This window comes from Schistosoma haematobium, chromosome ZW (assembly GCF_000699445.3).
Source record: "Schistosoma haematobium chromosome ZW, whole genome shotgun sequence".
In the NCBI taxonomy this organism is placed as follows: Eukaryota; Metazoa; Platyhelminthes; class Trematoda; order Strigeidida; family Schistosomatidae; genus Schistosoma; species Schistosoma haematobium.
Genome location: NC_067195.1, coordinates 39,228,019 through 39,249,366, shown reverse-complemented (window position 1 = coordinate 39,249,366; position 21,348 = coordinate 39,228,019). Strand labels below are relative to the sequence as shown.

The following is a 21,348-nucleotide window of genomic DNA, read 5'->3' as shown; positions in this document are numbered from 1 at the left end:
TGCAGGCGAACAATTGAAGTCAACCAATGTAGATCACTTACTTACGCCTGTTACTCCTCGTGAAGGAGCATTTACCGCCCACCAGCATTCTCAAACCAACTCTGTTCTGAGAAATCCTTTCCAGGTGCAATCCATTCTTTTGATATCTGCTTCCAACTCCCAACGCAATGTGTTCATTCATCTTCCTCTTTACCTTCTACCTTCAAAATTTCAAGTTGAGGCTTGCCTTGTGATGCAGTTTGATGGTAACCGCAATGTATTTGATGTGACACTGTAAATAATTCTATCCTTTAAGTAGTTAACTCCATTTCGAAACAGAAATGAATATCGTTGATGAGGATAACTAAGTATTCCTCAAGAATATATTCTAGCTTTATCCATATAGTGGTTTTAGTTATAACAATTAGGCAACAATCTAAGTTATTATACAATAGGAAATTGGTATTGATCGTTAAAATGGATATTTAGTAATGTTTTCACATTCTCAGTTTTTGATTTTGATTGCTATCTACGGAAAGGTGACTAATCTATAACAGATATAACAAACAGTAGTTAAGAAAGTTAATTGGACTCAATGAAGAAATCATGTTGACGCTTAATTCCGTGACATATTCTCTGCTTATGAACTTCCTAAATGAATGAATTTCGTTTCTCAGAAAATTCTCATTCGATGTATGGCTTATTTGACCTTTACACTAAATCACTAGTTCAACTCATTGAATCTCACTAACTGATTGTAGGAATAATCTACTGTTAGGAGACTCAAATGTCAAGGTAGAATACTCAGAAGACACAGTACAGTTTACTGGAGATGCTGACAAAATTCAGTCCTTTGATTCCATTGATCCGCAATACAAGCGTTTTCAGGATGCATTTCGCTTCTATTACCAAAACAACTTTATATTAACACCTAAACTGACGATAAGGAGTGAAGTAGCTGAGCGGACCGACCATTTCACCTATTTTGAAGGTCTCACCAGCTCTAGTGGGTTGGAGTTTGGCGAGATCATGGCACGAATTCAGGAAACCCGATTAACCATTGCCAGCTTGGATCATTTGTGGCGTAGGCGAGATATCCGTTTGCAAACCAAAAAACGAGTATACTGACATCAGTTCACTTGGTTCTACCTTATGACTGTGAGACATGACCTTTGAAACCAAAGAATAATCGTAGATAACAAGTATTTGACCATAGGTGTCCTCGAAACACTGCCTGTTTATATTGGGACCATTGAATGAGTAATGCTGAGGTTAGATGCAGAGCACTAAGTAATAATAGCAAGCTGGTTTGGATATATGTTGCATTTGCCTAGCCACCGCCCACACCGACGTTTTGTGGTTAGGAGACTAGAAGAAAGGTAGGGGAAGGCAAACCACGACGTGTCATCAGTTCACTAAGTTTCTGACTTTTTCTAAATCGTGTACGAAGGTGCGGATTACCTAGCTGATATCCGCTTGATAACCGAAATCACTACTTGGGGACGTTGGGTGACATAACTAAAAATCATTTACAGTGAGACAAGCGCATTCAGCCTTTGTCTTGGCTCAAATCTTAAGCTTCGGAATTGTTTTTACTCTTTATTCCACAAACCAATTATTTTCTGCTCATATGATCTAACCCAATCCTCTTTACCACCACTGATATTACAATTACTTCTACTGCTTTGGTATTGCTCTTGACAATTTCATGTCGCTATGTTGTTGCAATTTGAGTTGATGCACATATATGGTAGGCTCTAAGTTGTTGATAACTAACTGGAGATCTGTAAATCCGTGTTTTAAAAAATCCTATGGCAAGTTATCTTATCCGATTACGCAATATAATAGCATAATTAGTAACTTTTTATGGATGAAAGGTTATTTGGTCTGGATTGTATTCATCAAACAGATTAATCTCAAAAAACTGGTGCTCAAAGTTACAAGCAGATTCTCTGTTTGATAAGTAACCCGCCAGTTAGATCATGTCCTGAAGATTAGACGACACCCAATGGAATCAGTTAACAAAGTTATTACGTCACAATCCTAGTATACACGATGTTTATACAAACTCATTTTATTTCTTGAAAGCGTCCTGGGTTCACGTCATAAACACCTCGTCCGACTTTGAATTCCTCGAATTTTCCAGGGCAATTAGTGTTCAGTTGAAGACAAGTCTCAAAAATATCCTGGACTACTAAAAATGTGATTTCAGAAACTGAAATTTGATTGACACGCCGAAAACAAGTACCCTAAAATGCCTTAACTCAATTACTTATTTTCCGACAGCTTCCGTATAACTGGTTTGCAATCGCTATCTCTGTGATGTGTAAACCACCTGCCCCAGATACCCTGCCAGCTGCAAAAGGCTGGATGATTTAGTACCACGCGAATGTTGATACAGAAACAACTAATTTACGGTAAATCCGTTGGTGATTTCATCCAGGTTGAGAAAAATAAATAAATTCAGACGTGCAGCATGGCTTCTCACCAGTCGCGTGATTGGATGATGTCTTCACTCGACAGCTAGCGGAAATCCTATATAGCCATGCATCCCAATTACTGCAATGGTCATTGACGTGTCTCAATAGCAGTTAATATACACAACCACGAGATTCAATGACAGAAAAGCCCAGACAACTACAGCAACTATTGGGTTACACGATCTCAAGGAGTGTGAACTAGACACACGGGCTCACTACTCGCCATTACTGAATTTTGATTGGCCCAATGTATGTGCCTTAAATAATAGCCACTTAATTTGTGTCAGTGTGTGGAATTTAAATCTGGTGATGAATTTAGACAGGCTGACCGCTAATCTATTGATCGCTCAATTACTCTGTAATTGGCTACTTGATCAATATTGGATATTTGAATGACGGACATGTACACGTGTGTTTGCTGTCGTTTCTATTGAATGTTAATGGTGCGGACCGATCTATTGATCGCACGCCTAACTTGCAGTGTGGTTTCGTTGAGATCTCATTCCTTTGGACTCTGGTTGTTAGAAAGGCAAGTTTCTGGACTATTTTACTGTCATGATATATTAATCTATTGAGTTGACTAAAATTTGTTGTAATAGTGTATACCTGTTGGTACCTGTTAGTACTACGACTGCCGTGGTTTATTCAAAACATAATTAAATTAAACACATAATACCCAAAATCACTCCAAAATAAAAGGTTGTCAATTAGTTTCGCATGATTCATGCTGTAATTAAAATGTCCAGTTATTTGCTTTCCTGAAGATGCGGAAATCTGACAGAACATCAGTCCTGATGTATCGTAAGTTTTGTTGCAAAAATAAAGACATTAGAAGTTAGATTATCGTTGATATTCAGCACTTGACTTGCCTCCAATGTTTTTGTATCATTCTGTGTTGTAGGCCGAGTGCAATCTCAGCCTGGTATGGTAGCCAGATATAGACCACTTGTAGCCAATGTGAACAGCAGTAAAAAACGCTTTTCTGATACGTCTTGTGATACTCGATTAAACTCAGTGCCACTAAAAGGCAAAATTTTTTCACGTCAGGTTAGTCAACGTGGCACAGACCAGCCATCTCAAAATTTGTCTGTGGCAAAGAAGAGTGGTTCATCATCAGTACACACAAGTGAGTTTTTCTTAATCCGAATTTAGTTGTTGAGTATGTATTTCCATCACCAGCGTATTCTTTACCTTTCAATCAAACACCATTTTAGGAATAATAATATTTATGTTTAAATGCAAGTTAGGTGAACTTTCTACCGAACCCGTAACTATTTACACAATCACCTACTTTATTATACTTATCAAAAAAGAATCCACTTCATATCTATAGATATCAGTCTATGTTAATTAGAAGTATCCTCTAGGCATAGAGTAACAAGTGTGTAAGTCCATACTTAATTCATACTACTTCATTTACTGGTATTAATGACGATGATGTTCAAATTATTTGTATTATCTTAATCATACCATAATATTTCTTGGTAACTTAGTTGTATCCAAACAATGATAACTTTAAAACGCGTTCGGTTCGCTGGTGTACATCACTCAGAAGCTTATACCATATTTTGTTATACCACTGAAAGTTATGGAATCGAAACCAATAAATTATCGTAATATGATAACCAGAGGACTTACGTGTCATCAATATTTGTAGTAACTGTAACTGTACACGATCGTTGAACTGGTTCACGTAAAAAAAGGTTCACGAAATTCAGTTTACTGTTACCTGTCGCAACCACTTACTTCAGTGTGGTTGTCTGAATATCTCATCTTCAAAGAAATTGAGAGGTAAACATCTGATTGTGTTCTCACGTGTTGTATTGTTTCGTAAGTAGGTTATAGTACATTGTCTAATCTAATTCTCAGTATTTTATTGGCTTTTGGTGGCTGCTACAACCTCCTTGGCTTGTTAACCTGATTATGCAAGAATGAAAAGATTTGAGAGAAAATCCCCATACACTCCATATTGAGTAGTGTAGATCAACGATGATTTAGACGTACGAATTACGTTATTCAGTCTTCAGTAATAAGGATAGGAGGTCTGTCGACCTATATTAATCCTTGCAGTTTGTAATACTGTGGAGGTCCAATCTCGTTTTGAATATATTAACAGACGGTGCTGATATTACGTGTTTCGGTAGAGAATTCCTATAATTCACTACTCGGTGCGAGAAATGGAACTCCAGACGTAAACGGTTTGATCTCGGTTTTTGAACTTTCTTCGAATGTCCTCTCAAATGATCGGTTCTAGACGGAAGCAAAAGATAAGACATGTTAATACCAAGGTCATCGTTCAGTATACGATAAGCCAATATTAGATCACCCCGTACTCTACGGTAAGATAACGGAAATAAGTTAAGGTGTCTCAGTCTGTCTTCATAAGATAGGCCAGCTAGACCTTGTACCATTTTAGTAGCTCGTCGTTGGACTCTTTCTAGCATATCTGCTTCATATTTGAAACAAGGACTCGCTGCTTGAATCCCGTATTCTAAATGTGGTCGCACATAAATCGGGTATAGTAATCCAAACATTTCATCATCTAAATACTGAAAAGACCTACGAATTGACCATAATACCCTATAGCCTTTTGCAGCAGCAGCCTTACAGTGACTAGTCGTTTTGAGATCATTGCTTAATATAACTCCTAAGTCTTTATAGTTTCTTGCTTTGGGTAGCACGAATCCACGTAGTGTATAGTCATACGATTCATCAGAGTTATTTAACTGCATCACTACACTCTTATTAGGATTTACTTCTAGTGACCACCTGTCTAACCATGCCACCAATGAGCTAAGATCGTCCTGTAATACTATTCTATCCGACATACTATGTATGGGTCTCCAAATCTTTATGTCATCAGCGAAGAGTAGAACGGATGATTTTGCTACAGTTGGCAATTCATTTACATAAAGTAAAAAGAGAAGAGGACCTAGGATTGTGCCTTGGGGAACCCCACTTTTTACAGGTACCCACGAGGAGAGAGCCCCATTAACCCTTACCCTTTGTCTCCTGTCATGGAGAAAGTTACTTATCCAATCGACGACTGTGTTATGGATTCCAAAACGAAAACCATGTTGTGCCTTGGAGAAAAGATTTTGCCCTTCAACATAGTTTATAACAGCTATCCGAATGATTTTCTCCATCAGTTTCACAACTGCACTAGTTAAGCTAACGGGTCTATAGTTACTAACTAAATCCCTACTCCCAGCCTTATACACCGGACTTATTATGGCGTCTTTCCAGTCTCTAGGAAGTCTGGACTGTCTCAGAGACATGTCGAATAGTATCGCTAATGGTTCAGCAATTTCATCTGATATGGCTTTCATAATCCTAGGATGAATATCATCGGGACCACTGGACTTATCAGGTTTGAGATGCTGAAGTAGCCTTAAAACAGTATCTTTCTCAATGACTACAGGATCCATCAGCGAGCCGTCACGGTCACGATGAATCATTGGTCGTTCCTCATTACCGATAGAAAACACTTTACTAAAATATTCCGATAAAGCTTCAGCTTTTTCGGCATCATTCTCTGCTAAGATTAACGGATTGTCTCGTATCAAAAGTGATGGAATTCCATCGCTTCTCTTAGTTCGCCTTTTTATGTACGAGAATAACCGTTTTGGACTATATCTAGGATCCCTAATCAATTGTTTTTTCATATCGTCTAGTCTTACTTATTAACGCTTTACAGGCATTCCTAATCTGACAATAACTGGATCTGTATTGTTCTAAGCCAGTAGAGATGAACATATTCCAGTGCTTCTTCCTTTTTCTAAGGAGCTTCCTGACTATTATAGTTATCCGTGGTGGACTGTTATTCGGTCTTCGCGGTACCAGGTATGTTATGAACGAGGACGTAACTAAACTAAACGTACCTTTAAATACAGACCATGCTTCTTCAACTGATATGCTAGTATCTACTAACCAATCTGTCTTAGCAGCGCATTCCTGAATGGCTGATATGTTAGCTTTCCATACATTTGGGCGCGGTGTAACCTGATCGTATAACATGTCCCTAGTTCTAAACGCGAATGACAAAACAGCGTGATCGCTGTTTACTAACGGTGGAAGAATATTTAAGTCGACAATATCCTCAGTCTCATGAGTGATTACCAAATCCAGCAGAGAAGAACCCTGGTTAACACCAAAACGTGTGGGTTGGGATACATGCTGCACTAGTGCATGCTCCATTATTGTTGTCAGTAACCTACTATCAAAGGAGTTTATAGATCCTTCTGTGGTCATCAGTCCAACTAATATCAGGTGCATTAAAGTCTCCTATTATCAAGCACCTGGTATTATCACTCCAAAGATGAATGTGCTCTAAAACAAAGTTATCAGTTAAGCAGATTGGGCTCCGATAGATGACACCTAGCATAAATGTACTACATCCTATAGCCAACTTACAGCTAATGACTTCACAAGTGCCGCTATCATGGGATTCGCTAGTAGAGGAGCGGATATTTATGCCATTGGCTATATATAACAGGACGCCGCCTCCTTTTCTACATCTATGTCTATCACTCCTGATGCAATGGTATCCGGATAATTCTGGAGTAATGTCTAAGTCATGGACTAACCAAGTTTCTGTCACTGCTACTATGAGTGGCTTTAACCTGTCTACTAGTGCTTCTAGTTCATAGAACTTATTTCGTAAACTACGAGCGTTGGCATATAAAACTCCTAAGTAGAACAGCCTATCCACACAGGCCTTGGTAGCATTCGCTTCCAAGACCTGACTATCCGAAAACCCACTAGTCGGAGATTTTCCTCGCCGTTTTGCCGACGGGTTTCAAGCTCAGCTAGTGCTTTCTTCCTTTTTATTCTATCTTCGAGAGACATGTCAGGATTGTCGTGACAACGAGCGCTACTTAACAAGAGATCCCGTTGCTTCTCCGATCCTAGGATTACCTTAAGGAGTCTGCATGGACGGGGTTCAACATTGTCCTCAGTCCTCTTGCCTATTCTTACCAATTTTTTGACCTGAACTCCTTTGGAGTTATCTGGTAAAATACTACGAATGTATTCTCCTAGCTTTTCTAAGTCATGCGCGTGTCTAATTTTCGGATCGAGGTCGTTTGACTCCCGCAATTTGCTCACAATAATATTCGATGTTATTAGATTTTTCTTCTCAGTCACGCCAGGATGGGTTTCACTCTTACCATCAGATCTTGGTAGTGCAATTTGTGGCTCACAATTTGAGTCCACCAGTGAGTTACTAACTACCTGTGTACTGCTTACAGCTTCTTTCTTTTCGTTTCGTTTCCTACGTACCGTAGTCCATTTTTCATCCCTCATAACACTGTGACTATTTGGAACGGTGACTGTTTTATCCAGATCTTCGGTTCCCATTAAAGGTGCATTATTAACAATGTCAGTACCAGGTGGTACTACTCCCCCTGTTAATGTCAACGAAGATTCCACTTTTACGTCGGTCAGAGTCGGTTGTTTGAGGCGTCGCGTAACAGCAGGTACTACACTGACACATTCGTCACTGTCAGTGCCCGTGTTGTCAGCGCATATTCCATCCTTCTTTTTACAGGCCAAAGCCAACAGGCTCATAGCCTCCTGTATTAGTAATGCCTTGTTGGCACAGCAAAACATGCAAAGCCAATGTGAGTTAGGCTTCGAGCATCTTTTGTATGCGGTGGGACTTAAGCGGGTGCACATTTTGTGGAACCACTTATGACATTCGTCACACTGCATTCCCTCCTCCACAGGGAACAAACAGTTTGGTTGTCCACATTTGTGAGTACTACCAACCATTTTAGTCTGATCAAAGTGTAATACACAATATGATCACAGTATGAACACAAATGTCAGTCAACGAATAAAAGGTTACCACAAGAAAAACTTTAGCAAGATTTCAAACCTTAACGAAAGTACTTTGACACAGACCAAGAATGCTTCGAACGTAATAAATACACAAAAGCCAAAAAAAAAACTCAACAGAATATCACTTTAACTGTATTAGATTCAATTAAAGTGTAAATCGTAGTTTTGATACGTAATTTACGATCAAAACAATTTACTAATTCAACGAGAAACAATACCACTGTCCTTTTTATATAGCGCGCGTTAAACTCACTTTTGATGAGGTTGATTTATCAAAATATATTCTCCCACATACAGTGGCTTACCCGTCAAATAACTTTGTGGGTACTCTAGGCATGATTACATTACTAATTTCATTTACAGATATCTTGTTAGTTATTATAATCAGTTTCTTATAAGCCTTTGGTTATCACGTTCTTTCAAACCCTTAGTTGTTTGGAGCACTTCTAATAAGTTGTGTTTATAATATATGTTTGTTGTTATTTTCAAGATCATCAGGTATCTGGCAATCAAGTAGATATAACCACAAACAGAGCTTTAATGCATTTGTTGGTCACACAATTGTAGTTTACCCGTCAGCTGCCTCGTCACTTCCTGTTTCATCTTCTCCATATCCTTCGATCTTTAAGATCTTGCCTCCACAATATAATTACAAGAATAGGGGATAATTACCGCCAAAGAATTGTAAAATATTTATAGTAGACAGTAGTGGATTGTTGCGGGTTAACAGTCATGTACCGATTTAGTCAACCAAAATCAATACGGGGCATGGCACAACTGTGCGTTTCCATCGGTTGCCATACCGCCTCGACACAGCAAGATGAAACTAACATCAAGAGTCTAAATAATAGTAGTTTCAACGTTAGTGCGTAGTAGCTAAACATAGACACCCTACCAAGTTCGGATTGATTTAATATAGTAGGCGTCTAAGTATAATTTAATTACCAGCCCTCCTATCTATATCCACAACTAAAAACAGGAGCCCACTTTACGTATTTATTGGACAGGTAACGTGTTCTTGGGCGTCTTTTCACTGTATTGAAAATAATTAGATGTTGCCACTTCAAAGATTCTATGAAATAGTGTCAGGTGATACGCAGTAGTTTTTTCTGGTTTTCTCATTCAGTGTTATACATCCCATTGTCTGGATCCTACGTTTGTTAGTAAATTTGTTGTTTCGTGGTTAGATGATGAAAGTCGTGAGGGAAACAGCGAAATTAGCTGCTGCATTAGTGATTAAAGTCAGGACGAGTTCTTTTATACTGTTATGTCAAAGTTTTTCCACAGCCTGAGGACATTTCTTGGACAATTCAACTTTTTGCGTGTAAAGATATGACATTCTAATACTGCACATTCGTACTTCTCCTCATTAGTATATTTTTCAGGTTTCTTAAAAAATGTCTACAAGCTAGTTTGTGATTGGCTGATAACTTATATTCTATAGATTTCAAGATCACTTTCAAATTATCATTAGGAACTAAACAATTACAACAGCTTGGATACGATTAGCAATAAACCAATCGCTCCTAATAGAAATCGGCCATCTTGATTCCGATCATTTTCTCTCGTATTATCACTTGCAAAATGTCCGTTTTTATGTTCAAAGCCTGTGCTGATGGCTAGGATTTATCAAGTGGCAACCAAATTGGTTTTGTGCTTTTAATTTCTATGTCAACTCTTACATATTAAGGTGCGTATATTTTTCTGCATATAAATGAAAAATATTGCTTCAGAACTGGTCTGCTTCGGCCCCTGAATTAGTTATATGAAGTAAAGTAGCTGAGCGGACCGACCATTTCACCTATTTTGAAGGTCTCACCAGCTCTAGTGGGTTGGAGTTTGGCGAGATCATGGCACGAATTCAGGAAACCCGATTAACCATTGCCAGCTTGGATCATTTGTGGCGTAGGCGAGATATCCGTTTGCAAACCAAAAACGAGTATACTGACATCAGTTCACTTGGTTCTACCTTATGACTGTGAGACATGACCTTTGAAACCAAAGAATAATCGTAGATAACAAGTATTTGACCATAGGTGTCCTCGAAACACTGCCTGTTTATATTGGGACCATTGAATGAGTAATGCTGAGGTTAGATGCAGAGCACTAAGTAATAATAGCAAGCTGGTTTGGATATATGTTGCATTTGCCTAGCCACCGCCCACACCGACGTTTTGTGGTTAGGAGACTAGAAGAAAGGTAGGGGAAGGCAAACCACGACGTGTCATCAGTTCACTAAGTTTCTGACTTTTTCTAAATCGTGTACGAAGGTGCAGATTACCCAGTTGGTATCCGGTTAATAATCATGACCAATGGTTAATGAGATGGATGAGGTGCATTCTGTCTTTGTCTTTATTTAAATCCGGAGTCCCAAAATGTGCCGATACTTCTAGTTTTCTTTCTCCGTGCCTAATGTTTTGTACAACAATCAGTGCTTTTACCAATTCTGCTTTTCTTGGATTTATCTTGATCACGTATCTCACTATGCTAGTGGTGACTTCAGCCAATGCACATATGTATCAGGTTCTACGTAGCTTGTGACTGACCGACTACTCGTGTTTTCGAAGGGCATTTCCTTAGACTCATCTGACTGTTGTGATTCCCAAATCAAACTGAACCGTGGTTTCTGTGTAGCTGACATTTAAAGCAATAGTGTCGAGTGTTAAAACAGACTGCATAGTTATCAGTAGTTACGTTTTTATGATTGAAATGTGTGGATTATTGTCACTTTTATTTCCTGATGCGTAAGGCGAAATTTAACGGGGTTTCGATAACTTGCAGTGATTTTACAGATTATGGTAGTAAATTGAGGGGCTATAAAGTGTCCCACCGCCTATTTTTCCGAAGCATTGTTAAGTTATATTAAAACAATTAAATTTAACTTATTGAGATTGTTTGTTTTCTGTTAAGTAAGAAATTTACATAACATAAAGGGTTAACAGTTGTCACACTTTTCTTATTGTCAACATGGGATTCATTTTCATGTAGTTCACCTTTTGGTTAGATATCTGGAAGTTTTCACGTGCTACTTCCTTATGTTATTCAAAAATTCTGATTGACATACGAGATAACTTTTAAGTTAGTTATTAACTGTTTGACAAAATTTCTCGCTATAATCGTTCTTCATCTTGATTAGGTGTTAAGTCCCTATGTAGTTGTTTTAGAGTGACTTGAGAAGAAATTCTAACTTACAAGAACTAATGCAACGTCTAAAATTCGGATCAAATATTGTTCAGTACTTACTTTACGGTGGTATTCTGACGTTTTAATAACTTGCTTGTAGAATATGCTGTTGCTCCATTTTTCCTAGGTACTTTATAGTTTAGATAGTTTTTCAGGTCTATTAGCAACTAAATCATTTCAATCTTTACATCGTTGTTTTTCCAGAACCCGGGCCTTTCGATTGGGCACATTATCTTAGAGAAATTGATGCAGATCCTGTTCAGTCTTCTCTCTTTTTTCATGTTCCGTTTGAAGTTCAGGTATGTCATTTATTGATTGCATATACTAATGTTGAAAGTTTATGTAAACTATTTCAAGAGCATCTACATACGTTTGGTTAGTGGTTTGTAAAAGAGATCCTTCAAGTTCATGTCTACGGTTCACATAGTCGTTTTGCTGATAACCTCAATTATTTATATGTACCGACTCTCCACTAGTATATATATATATATATATATATATATATATATATATATATAGTCTTAATTGTTGATTGGATGAGACAACGGTGAATTATACTGAGTTGGAAAATGAGTATCGTACGTGTGGACGCATCAGGGCTAGTTATCATTCATGCCTCAACCATGTAACTGTATTGTAGTCATTAACGTCGTCTCGATTCCTTAAACAAATCCAGTTATTCCTTTACATGTTTAGAGTATTGTAGAAAGACCTTTTCGTAGGTTCCTGGAACCGAAAAATCTTGTGCTATTTAGAAGTATAGTAATCTTGAATTATTGTTTCTTTTCTGCGACATGTTAATTTGACCAACCATTCTTGTTGGTGATTATTATTGTCTTCATCTGGTATAGTATTGTCTGATTATCTTTGTTCTATATGTATCAGTTCCATAAAGCCATTAAGAGTGAGTTAGTAGAATGTAGGATTCAGGTTGCATTTCCATCCAGTCACTAATCTGTTTATTCACTTCTTTAGGTATACTTAAATTGGATTAAGATCACCACTTGTTTATCAACATCTAGTCCTAATCATTCAGTCCAGTTAATAAAATATTACTGATTATTAACCGATTTCGTATGTGTGTTTCATGTTTTCACTCATTCTTATTACTTTTTAACAAGGTCCCATCACCATCAATTCTTCCTGGACAAAATGTAGCCCCTGAGGGAAATTTCAAGCCTGGTCAGTATTTAGAGGGTATTGATCCTCATAATGAAAGCTTAATTTGTGTTCTCTGCGTTTCTGAATTGATAGGACGGCGTGTCAAGCTTCATTTTGCTAGTTACCCGGAGAAGTATGACTTCTGGACGACAATAGACTCTCCTTTTTTGTTTCCTGTTGGATGGTGTGCACATAACAACCGTCAACTTCAACCCCCCAAGGAATATCTCGAAGAATCTTATCATCCATTTAATTGGACAAGCTTTTTGGCTAAACTTGGAGCCAAACCAGTTCCTCGCCATTCATTTAAAGTACCATGGGATTCTGTAAGCTGTGATGTCAAAGTTATGCTACCATAAACATGAATTTTTGAAACCAGTTTGTTCGGTTTTGTTGTTTACACCATAAATTTGAGTAAGACGTACCTTACCAAAAACAGGTTTATGCTCTCGACTTACAGCGTCACTTGTGTGGAAGTCCGATCGTTCAAACGGAAGAAGATTTATCGGGATTCAGTCCTTTGACTCAGTGATTAAATGTCGATTACATTAATCCTGAAGTTACATCCTGAGTGGGATAGCTTAGAATCAGTCGCACTTGCTCAGGTGCATTCAATTTTTGTCTCCTCTCACATCTCGAATTTCAAAATTATTTTACACTTTTTTATTACGCGAATCCATTCCTTTTTAATCGAATTATATTATCTATCTCTGATGTTTTCTACTTTCGCTGATACCATTACTACTCTTACTACTCTAGGATTCGTCGTGATAGCTTCCTTTTATTGTACTAATATGGTCTAAGAACTTGAACCGATGTGCATATGTATGTTGCTCATGTTTGACTGACTGGGTATTGTAGTTATTTCCCCACTCATTGTTTTCTTACATAGAGAGACTACGTAGATCCGGTAACTGTTATGATATGACAGCTCTTAAAATAACATAGTGTCTACTGAAACGGTGGCTTAGTGGTTAGGGTGTTTGGCCCACGACTACTAAGTTCCATGTCCGAACCCCGTTCCTCCTACTTAGTATGGTTCATACCTAAGTACCTAATGAATGAATAAATCTAATAGTTTTTTTCTGACAAATCAAGCGATTTAATTGAGTACCTAAACAACTGAGATAAACCAGTAATTCACTCATTGTAATGACCTCCAGACCCGAGCTTGTTACATTTAAAAAAATGAAACAACTTTGCGTTTACCTATAAGTACATTTTGAAAAATTAAAATTATCATTCGTATGCAAAAAAATATTTAGCCGTGATTATAGGTTAATTGTCAGTTAAAATGATTCATCAAAGGTGAAACATTAGTCAAAAATCAATTAATATTTATTCACTTAAACATCCCATTTTACATACCGAATCCAATTGTGTCATTTAAATAATAAATGAATCTTGTTACCTGAAATTCAAGTAAATGCTTTCTCGTTCGTAATATACCTAGTAAGTCTAAATAGCTGGCATATGGCCTTAGGGCTTCTTTGCCCTCCAGTGTGATCATTTAAAATATTACCACACAAAAATTCATAGTTGTAACGTGTCTTAAATTTAGTAGTTAGTATACAATTTTCTTGGTCTGGCTTACGTGTTTTAAACCACAAAGCTATTAGTATGGTATTACCTGAATGCGTTAGCCTCATTTGCACCGATGCTAAAGGTGTGAAAAGCTGGCTATACATATTGTTGCTAAGGTAGTCCTAAAATACACCATTACCGTCACATATCCAAATTAATGTATTGACGGGTTTTGTTTATTGGATCTAAGATAATCACTGGTTTCATCAAAGGCAACTGTACTCTGAAGACGTTGAGATGAAAACGCCTTACCAACCTGCGTTAGGCCTCAAAAATTTGAGTAACTACAACTAACAATGAACTATATTTTAATCTTACTTATGTTCATCGGTATATATATATATATATATATATTATTAAGCCGATACTTTCTGAATGAGTAAATGTAGTTGCAAATGATCTTTAATTTTACATTCTCAATGGGATCCAATACACTTTGTGTATTTCCCCTATGCTGAGTGCTGTTGGAATACTTCATATACTAACTGCTTATAAAACCTACTGACTGCAAAATAGATAATAAACAGTACCTAAATTCAGTTGCTGAATTACAAGCGAGTACACATTTTCCAGTTTTATCTTGTTCTTCATCAACGTAGTTTGTTGATTTGAAGTTTTTCTTATATTTTAGCCTGTTGATGCATCTCCACCGCATATGTTTGCTGTTGGACTTAAACTTGAGGCTATAGATAAACGGAATCCCTCTTTGGCCTGCGTTGCCACTATAAAAGACTGTATCGGTGATTATATATTGATTCATTTTGATGGTTGGGACTCAGGGTTTGATCAGTGGGCTCACATATCATCTGAGCTTTTACGTCCTGTTGGGTATTGCGAGGATCATGAACAAGTTTTATCAATCCCCAGTGGTATGTATTGCTAATTTGTAAATTTAGTGAAAATTCGCATTTTGATATTCGGTATATATATATATATATATATATATATATATATATATATATATAAGCGTAGAGCCATAATGAAAAACTAATTGAAAACAAATTTCTTCTCTCGATTCGTTCCTTCCTAATTTGTGCTATGACCCGTGTTACTAAGGTAAATTGCGAACCACTGACCACTCAGATTTCTTAGTTTAGAAGTTATATTTTTTGAAAATCCTACACTTCACCGTCCCTGTTTAATCTTTTCTCCTAAACCTCCTTAGTACAGCAATATATAAGAAGTTGAAACGAACATTCTTGATAGCCGTACCATAAGGCTGTCATTCGTAAATGTATTATTTTGTACCATCAACTTATTAAGAAAGCAACATAAATTCAATTGTTTATTTGTAGCTGAAAAAAAACAAGGCACTGAGCTATTTGATGACTAAATTTTATCCAATTCAATATCATTATTTTATTATCAGAATGGGTTTTTGGAGAGTTTTTAGAAGTTTCACAGGTTGAAATCATGAGTCGATTGAAGCTAGACCACCATGGAAAACTTGGAAGCACTGGACGGCCGTTTCGTCCTAGTACGGGACTCCTCAGCAGTGCGCACCCACGTTCCCGCACCACGCAGGGCTCGAACCCAGGACCTACTGGCTTCGCGCGCGAGCACTTAACCACTAGACCACTGAGCCGGCATCCAACGGTGTTAATGTCTAACTTCAACCAATCCACGAAGTTGCGCCACCGTACACCATTGTCTTCAGTGAGTTACTATCTCACGACAGACCTGGTTGATGCGCACTGCTGAGGAGTCCCATACTAGGACGAAACGGCCGTCTAGTGCTTCCAGGTTTTCCATGGTGGTCTAGCTTCAATCGACTCATGATTTCAACCTGTGAAATCATTATTTTATGTCAGGTGACAAAATATGAGCTTTCACGGCTCCTGTACAGATGATGTAATGCTTGACAATACCATATATAAAGCTAGAAATCATACTGTAGTGGTTGAGGTGATGATACCATTTAACAATTTGAATCTCGTGATAGAAACCCTTGATCCATTTACTAGGAGTAGATTGTACAAACCTCTATACTGAGATTCTACACTGATGCTGTTCATCTGGCGATTCTCTAAAGAGACTGAAGTTTTGAGTGTTAATTTGGTGAACGTGGAAACAAGTTAAAACGCTTTACATGGTTGATTTTAAATAACCACCAACACATGCGGAACTTTATTCAATCACCACAGAACAGATCATCTAATAAGACTGAATTTGTTTCTGCGGCTAACTACTATATCTTAACTTCATTGTTACTGACAAATTTAATTTAATGAATACCTAATTACATTACGAGTCTTTTGAAAATCATCAAATTCCTTGGAACGTACTAGTTTTTGTCTATACAACTGTAAATAGTAGGTAAGAATGCTAAGCGAAAGAATTGTAAATATACTGACCTAGTAAACGTTTAGCGAGAATAAACGATGTGTCTGGTATGTGTGTAGAATGTTGGGATCTATACCATTGCATCCTAATAAATGTACACAGTTCACTAAGCTTAAACTTCGTGTTTACATGTTAACAATAATTAAGTTTCTGTTATAGAGGCGGTTTTTAATGATTACTGAATAAAATTTTCGATTGTCCGAACCGATGAATGAAATCCTAATCGACAAATGAATACAATTATGTAATGTGGTCGAGTGATGGATGCTCACAAGAACGTATTATTGATTCAAATGATTGGAAACCAAAGACAAAAGTACTAGTTAGGTGACTAGAATATCATGCAATAAAATAACATGCTTATATACAAAATGTAAACACTAAATAAACACGGTAAAATGACATGGGCGATTAGCGGAAATGAATTCATAGTTTACTCACCCTCCAATCAACTAAGACCTGAGTGTGAGGCCTAATTTCTAAGAACCTTACTAATTTCACGAAAAAATAAAATGACTTTTTTGTGTCATACCTAAATTTAAATCCAGTCATCTGCACAAATCGAGTCCGATGTTCATCTTTGATATGTTCTTGTCCCAGTACCAAGTAGAAGCGGATGATAGGAAAAGAAAAAAAACTTTTGGACCACTTTTTATGTATACAATCAGTGGAGCACTATGAATCACAGTCAGTTGCTAAAACTCAACCACTCAAGACCATATAGGTTCCTGTCTGCAAACTTTTAAATCCCGTTCTTGTTTTATCGATACGTCTAATTCAGATAAGAACAACTGCAGTCCAAGTGGTGGTTACCAGTATACTGAATTTTTTCCATAATTAACGAAGTCAGTGGATTCGAATATTCTTATACAGTTAGGTTAATAATAGCAGCACAGTGCCGTTCTGTAGAAATTTTATTCTTTGTGTGGTAATTTCCTTTTTTCATTATATGTGCAGGCTAATTAGAGATTTAAGCTGGTATTCATGTATCAAATTCTAATTTTAATGAACCTATCAACTTTAGGGGAGAATGTTAAAAGAAGACTTAGATTTATTTTATTTTCAATACGGATTTCATAAACCATTATAGTGAACTGAGAGTTTTACGTTTGACAAACATTTCCGTAGACATATTTACATCCTAGAAATAGTTTTTCACCATATCAAACGATTGGTTTTGGGATATTCATGGATCAAAGCCGTTAAGAAGTGTACACATGAAGCATATTCAATTTATGCTTCAGCTCTTGTTAATCTATTTAGATATATAATGCGATGAGGTTTATGTCGTGTCCATTAGATGGCTTTGCATTAATGGTCATAATTCTTTTATGACAAATAACCTTAATTGGTTTTTTATTTCGTAGAAACAGGCGTCAAAAATATTTCTGCAGATAATAAACATGAACTTAAACCCAAGCCTAAGGAAAAACTTAGTCTCACCAGTTTAGGAGCACTAAGTAACTATAGAACTTTTTTTTATCTATAACATTTCATTTTCTTGATAGATTGGAGCAACCATCGTAATGGCTTTAGTTGGAAACTTTACCTGAAAGAGACAAATTCAAAGCCTGTACCTAAAGAAGCATTTGATGAGGTAATATTGGTCAGTTCTAAATTCGCTTTTGATTCATATCCTTAGGTTCTTGGTCTGGTTTATTTGTTAAATGCTCATAAAATTCTAATTAGTCTGATTGTAAAATTATAATCTAACTGTAAAATGCATTATTGGTACACATGTGTTTAAGTAAAAATGCGTGGATCGTATTGTATTTTGGTTTCTAGCTTTTATTGGTTGGTTGAACGAAGCTAATCAAGTCAGTTACATATATCATCTATTATTCTGTACTAGTATAGGATGTTTACTAGATATTGTTTAACACGTTATAAAATTAGTTATCATTACGAACTGAAATCAGTTAAAGCCTCAAACAAGGACAGAATAAATAACCGGTTCAACCTTTTTTAGTCAATACCAGCTCGTGACAAACCCAATCTACGGATGAAATAAGTCTTTACAAACTACCTTGATAATTAAATCTATCATGAAAAACGTACATGATTACTTAGATCCAAAAGATACAAAAAAATACCTTTCGCACTGATTTGATCAAACAACAGAAATTAAATTGCCGATAATCGTGTTTTTGTATTTATGGTTTTCTGTATCACCTGATCAGACATTCTCTATACTTGTCCACATGTTTCGTGAGTTATGAATTTCGTTATTATACGATCTATGAACTCTTCATTTCTCATTTATCGTGAAACTTCTCTGTTATTACTGGGGCTTCCTTCATGTTTTTCGATGTATATTTTTTGGTGTTGTTTGTCTTATAGGGTCGTCAAAGTAAACTTTACCTGTCCTGTCAATATATATTATATTTGTACTAACTGTCTCGTTGAAGTTTTTCAGAAAAATAATCATGTACGAAAAATAGGGTTTCATGACGTAATACGTGTTACGAAAGGAAATAATTCCTATTTGTATCTGTATCATCACCTTTATGTTATATAAAGTGATATGGTGAGCAGTATGTAAATCGATTGGAGTGCGAATGACACGTGAGATTTCCAATCTTCTGTGACATGTAATCACATAACTTTGTGAATTGGTTATATCTGCTGGTTATAAACGTCTAATTGTATTTAATTGTAAATAATTGTTTACAAAGTAGGTAATTGATTAATTGGTGTTATACTACTCAGTTCAATCTATGCTTATATGAATGACAATCTGGCTAAATAAATCGTAAAAGTTGTGTATTCATGTATTCTTTTGATTTATTTTGGTAGTCAAATAAATCCTTATCACCGTTTTCCTACTTGCGTTGTCTGATTCACGGTTTTTCTCGTACTAAATCAGTTAAAGACTCTGTGGAAATAGCGTGAAATTTGATAGATTATCAAGTTTCATAGTTTCAATACTATTAATTGAAACAAACAATACCATGAATCCAAAGAGTAGTTTTCTTCTGTATCTTATAGTCCATCATATGGGAATAAAGCCTTCAGCAGAGGAGCATTATCCAATCTATCCCTGTACATTTATCTATAAATCAATGGATTACTAGCTTTCCTCAGTCTCAAGATCAGTGGGAATGCAATAGTCATGAGCTGAAAATAACCTCAAAATTTCTCTCATTCAACCATCACTTGTTCGTTTACTGTTAATTTATCAGTTAAATTAAAATCTAGCGATTACTTTATTCACTAAGCTTTTTTTTACTAGTCTGTCTTTTGTTACATAGATCGTATACGCAAAAAACACAAAACATTCTACTTGATATATTTTATTAATGTTAATCTCCAATAATCTGACTTTTATGATGGTGAACTAAGAGGGAGGATGAGTATTTCTGGCCCCTATTTTTAAAATGTTTATACAAGAGTATCATTACTTTTTAATAGTATTTTTATTATCTACAATGTAGATAACCAAATTCGCTAAATCATCCCAACAGTTTCTAATAAACCAACGTCTAGAGGCTGTGGATAAACGGTGCCCTTCATTGGTTCGCGTTGCCAATGTTGTAGATAACACCCCTCCTGGATTTCTCACCCTAGGATATGATGGTTGGCCTGATAAATACAACATACGTATAGAGGTGTCGTCCCTTGATTTATTTCCTGTTGGTTATTGTCATGCTTCTGGACATCCTCTACAAGTCCCACCGGGATGTAAGTTTCTAATTTTCGACTAATAATTATTATCAGTGTTTTGAGAGCTAAACTTCACATCACTTTAAAATCAAAGCAAACTATAATCGAAACCATCCTAAAAAATTTTAAAAACCCACACTCCTAAATCGGTATAGGTACGTTGTGTATCAGGAAAAAGGATAAACGAATTATTAAATGTATTGATTATAAAAATTTTATTTTTCTCCAACTTTTATCGTGTTTTCATTGGTAGATCTCTAACTGTTGTTTCTTATCATTGTAAAACCTTATCGTGTGATTCGCTAACCACCACCTAGTAAAAGCCTAACATTTCTTATTTGTTGCTAGCTTGTAAATTCTAAATTGGAAAAATAGTTTAAAATTGACCATAAAACAAGACATATATATATATATATATATATATATATATTACGACCGATTTTGACTCCTGTTTATATTAACATAACATTTTAATTTTCCATGCATCTGTTGATATCTTAGTCGCGACTAAGCCTAACCCCAGGACGGTCCTTACGATATTATCTAATCTTCCCTTTCCAAGACAATTATTACTTATTACAGGAACTTGATCTAGCGTATTCACTTTTTTCCCACTGGACTAGATTAGTGGTTTATGTTTCAATTTTTTAAAAGCAACTTTTGTGAAGGTCATCATATTGTTTGTCCAGAATAATTTTTTCAATATCTTCAACTTTTTTCTATCAATTAAATGCCAAATACCTTTCACTCTTTTCCTCCCCTCACATAATTTTCCACTAATTAAAAAAAGACGGACGTTTTTATATTCTGTTAGATAGAATCTCATTTCCCTGGTGCCACAGAACTAATCCTTATGTGAAAAATAAAGATGAAAACTTGACATTAATTTTATTACTACTTACTTCTGTTTAATTTTTTCGTTATGCCTTTTTTATACCTATTCAGCTTTTGTTGACGAATTATTTCTTGAGATGAATATCGAAATGGTGTCTTTATTCAGTGGACTTAAACAGGGAAGCATTTTATATTGTGTTAATTTTTGGTATTTTTTTGGTTTCATCATAACCTTTCTAAGAGTTTTTTCAATGTTTTCTTTGTAAATTCTATATCTTTG

At 36.2% G+C, this 21,348-nt stretch overlaps 1 protein-coding gene across 3 annotated transcripts in view; it reads left to right on the top strand.

Annotated features, from left to right (window-relative positions):
- Nucleotides 1-2,788: 2,788 nt before the first annotated feature.
- L3MBTL4_1 (Lethal(3)malignant brain tumor-like protein 4) overlaps nucleotides 2,789-21,348 on the top strand; it is a 34,919-nt gene continuing 16,359 nt past the window's right edge. The window contains exons 1-7 of one of the 3 annotated variants that reach the window (XM_051211335.1): nucleotides 2,789-3,260; nucleotides 3,361-3,585; nucleotides 11,688-11,782; nucleotides 12,605-12,970; nucleotides 14,860-15,097; nucleotides 18,080-18,168; nucleotides 20,006-20,252. In XM_051211335.1, coding sequence (XP_051071382.1) covers nucleotides 3,224-3,260; nucleotides 3,361-3,585; nucleotides 11,688-11,782; nucleotides 12,605-12,970; nucleotides 14,860-15,097; nucleotides 18,080-18,168; nucleotides 20,006-20,252 — 1,297 coding nt within the window. In that variant the 5' untranslated portion in view covers nucleotides 2,789-3,223. Of the gene's footprint in view, nucleotides 3,586-11,687; nucleotides 11,783-12,604; nucleotides 15,098-18,079; nucleotides 20,253-21,348 lie in introns of all 3 variants that reach the window. The other 2 variants (XM_051211334.1, XM_051211333.1) reach the window with 2 other exon arrangements.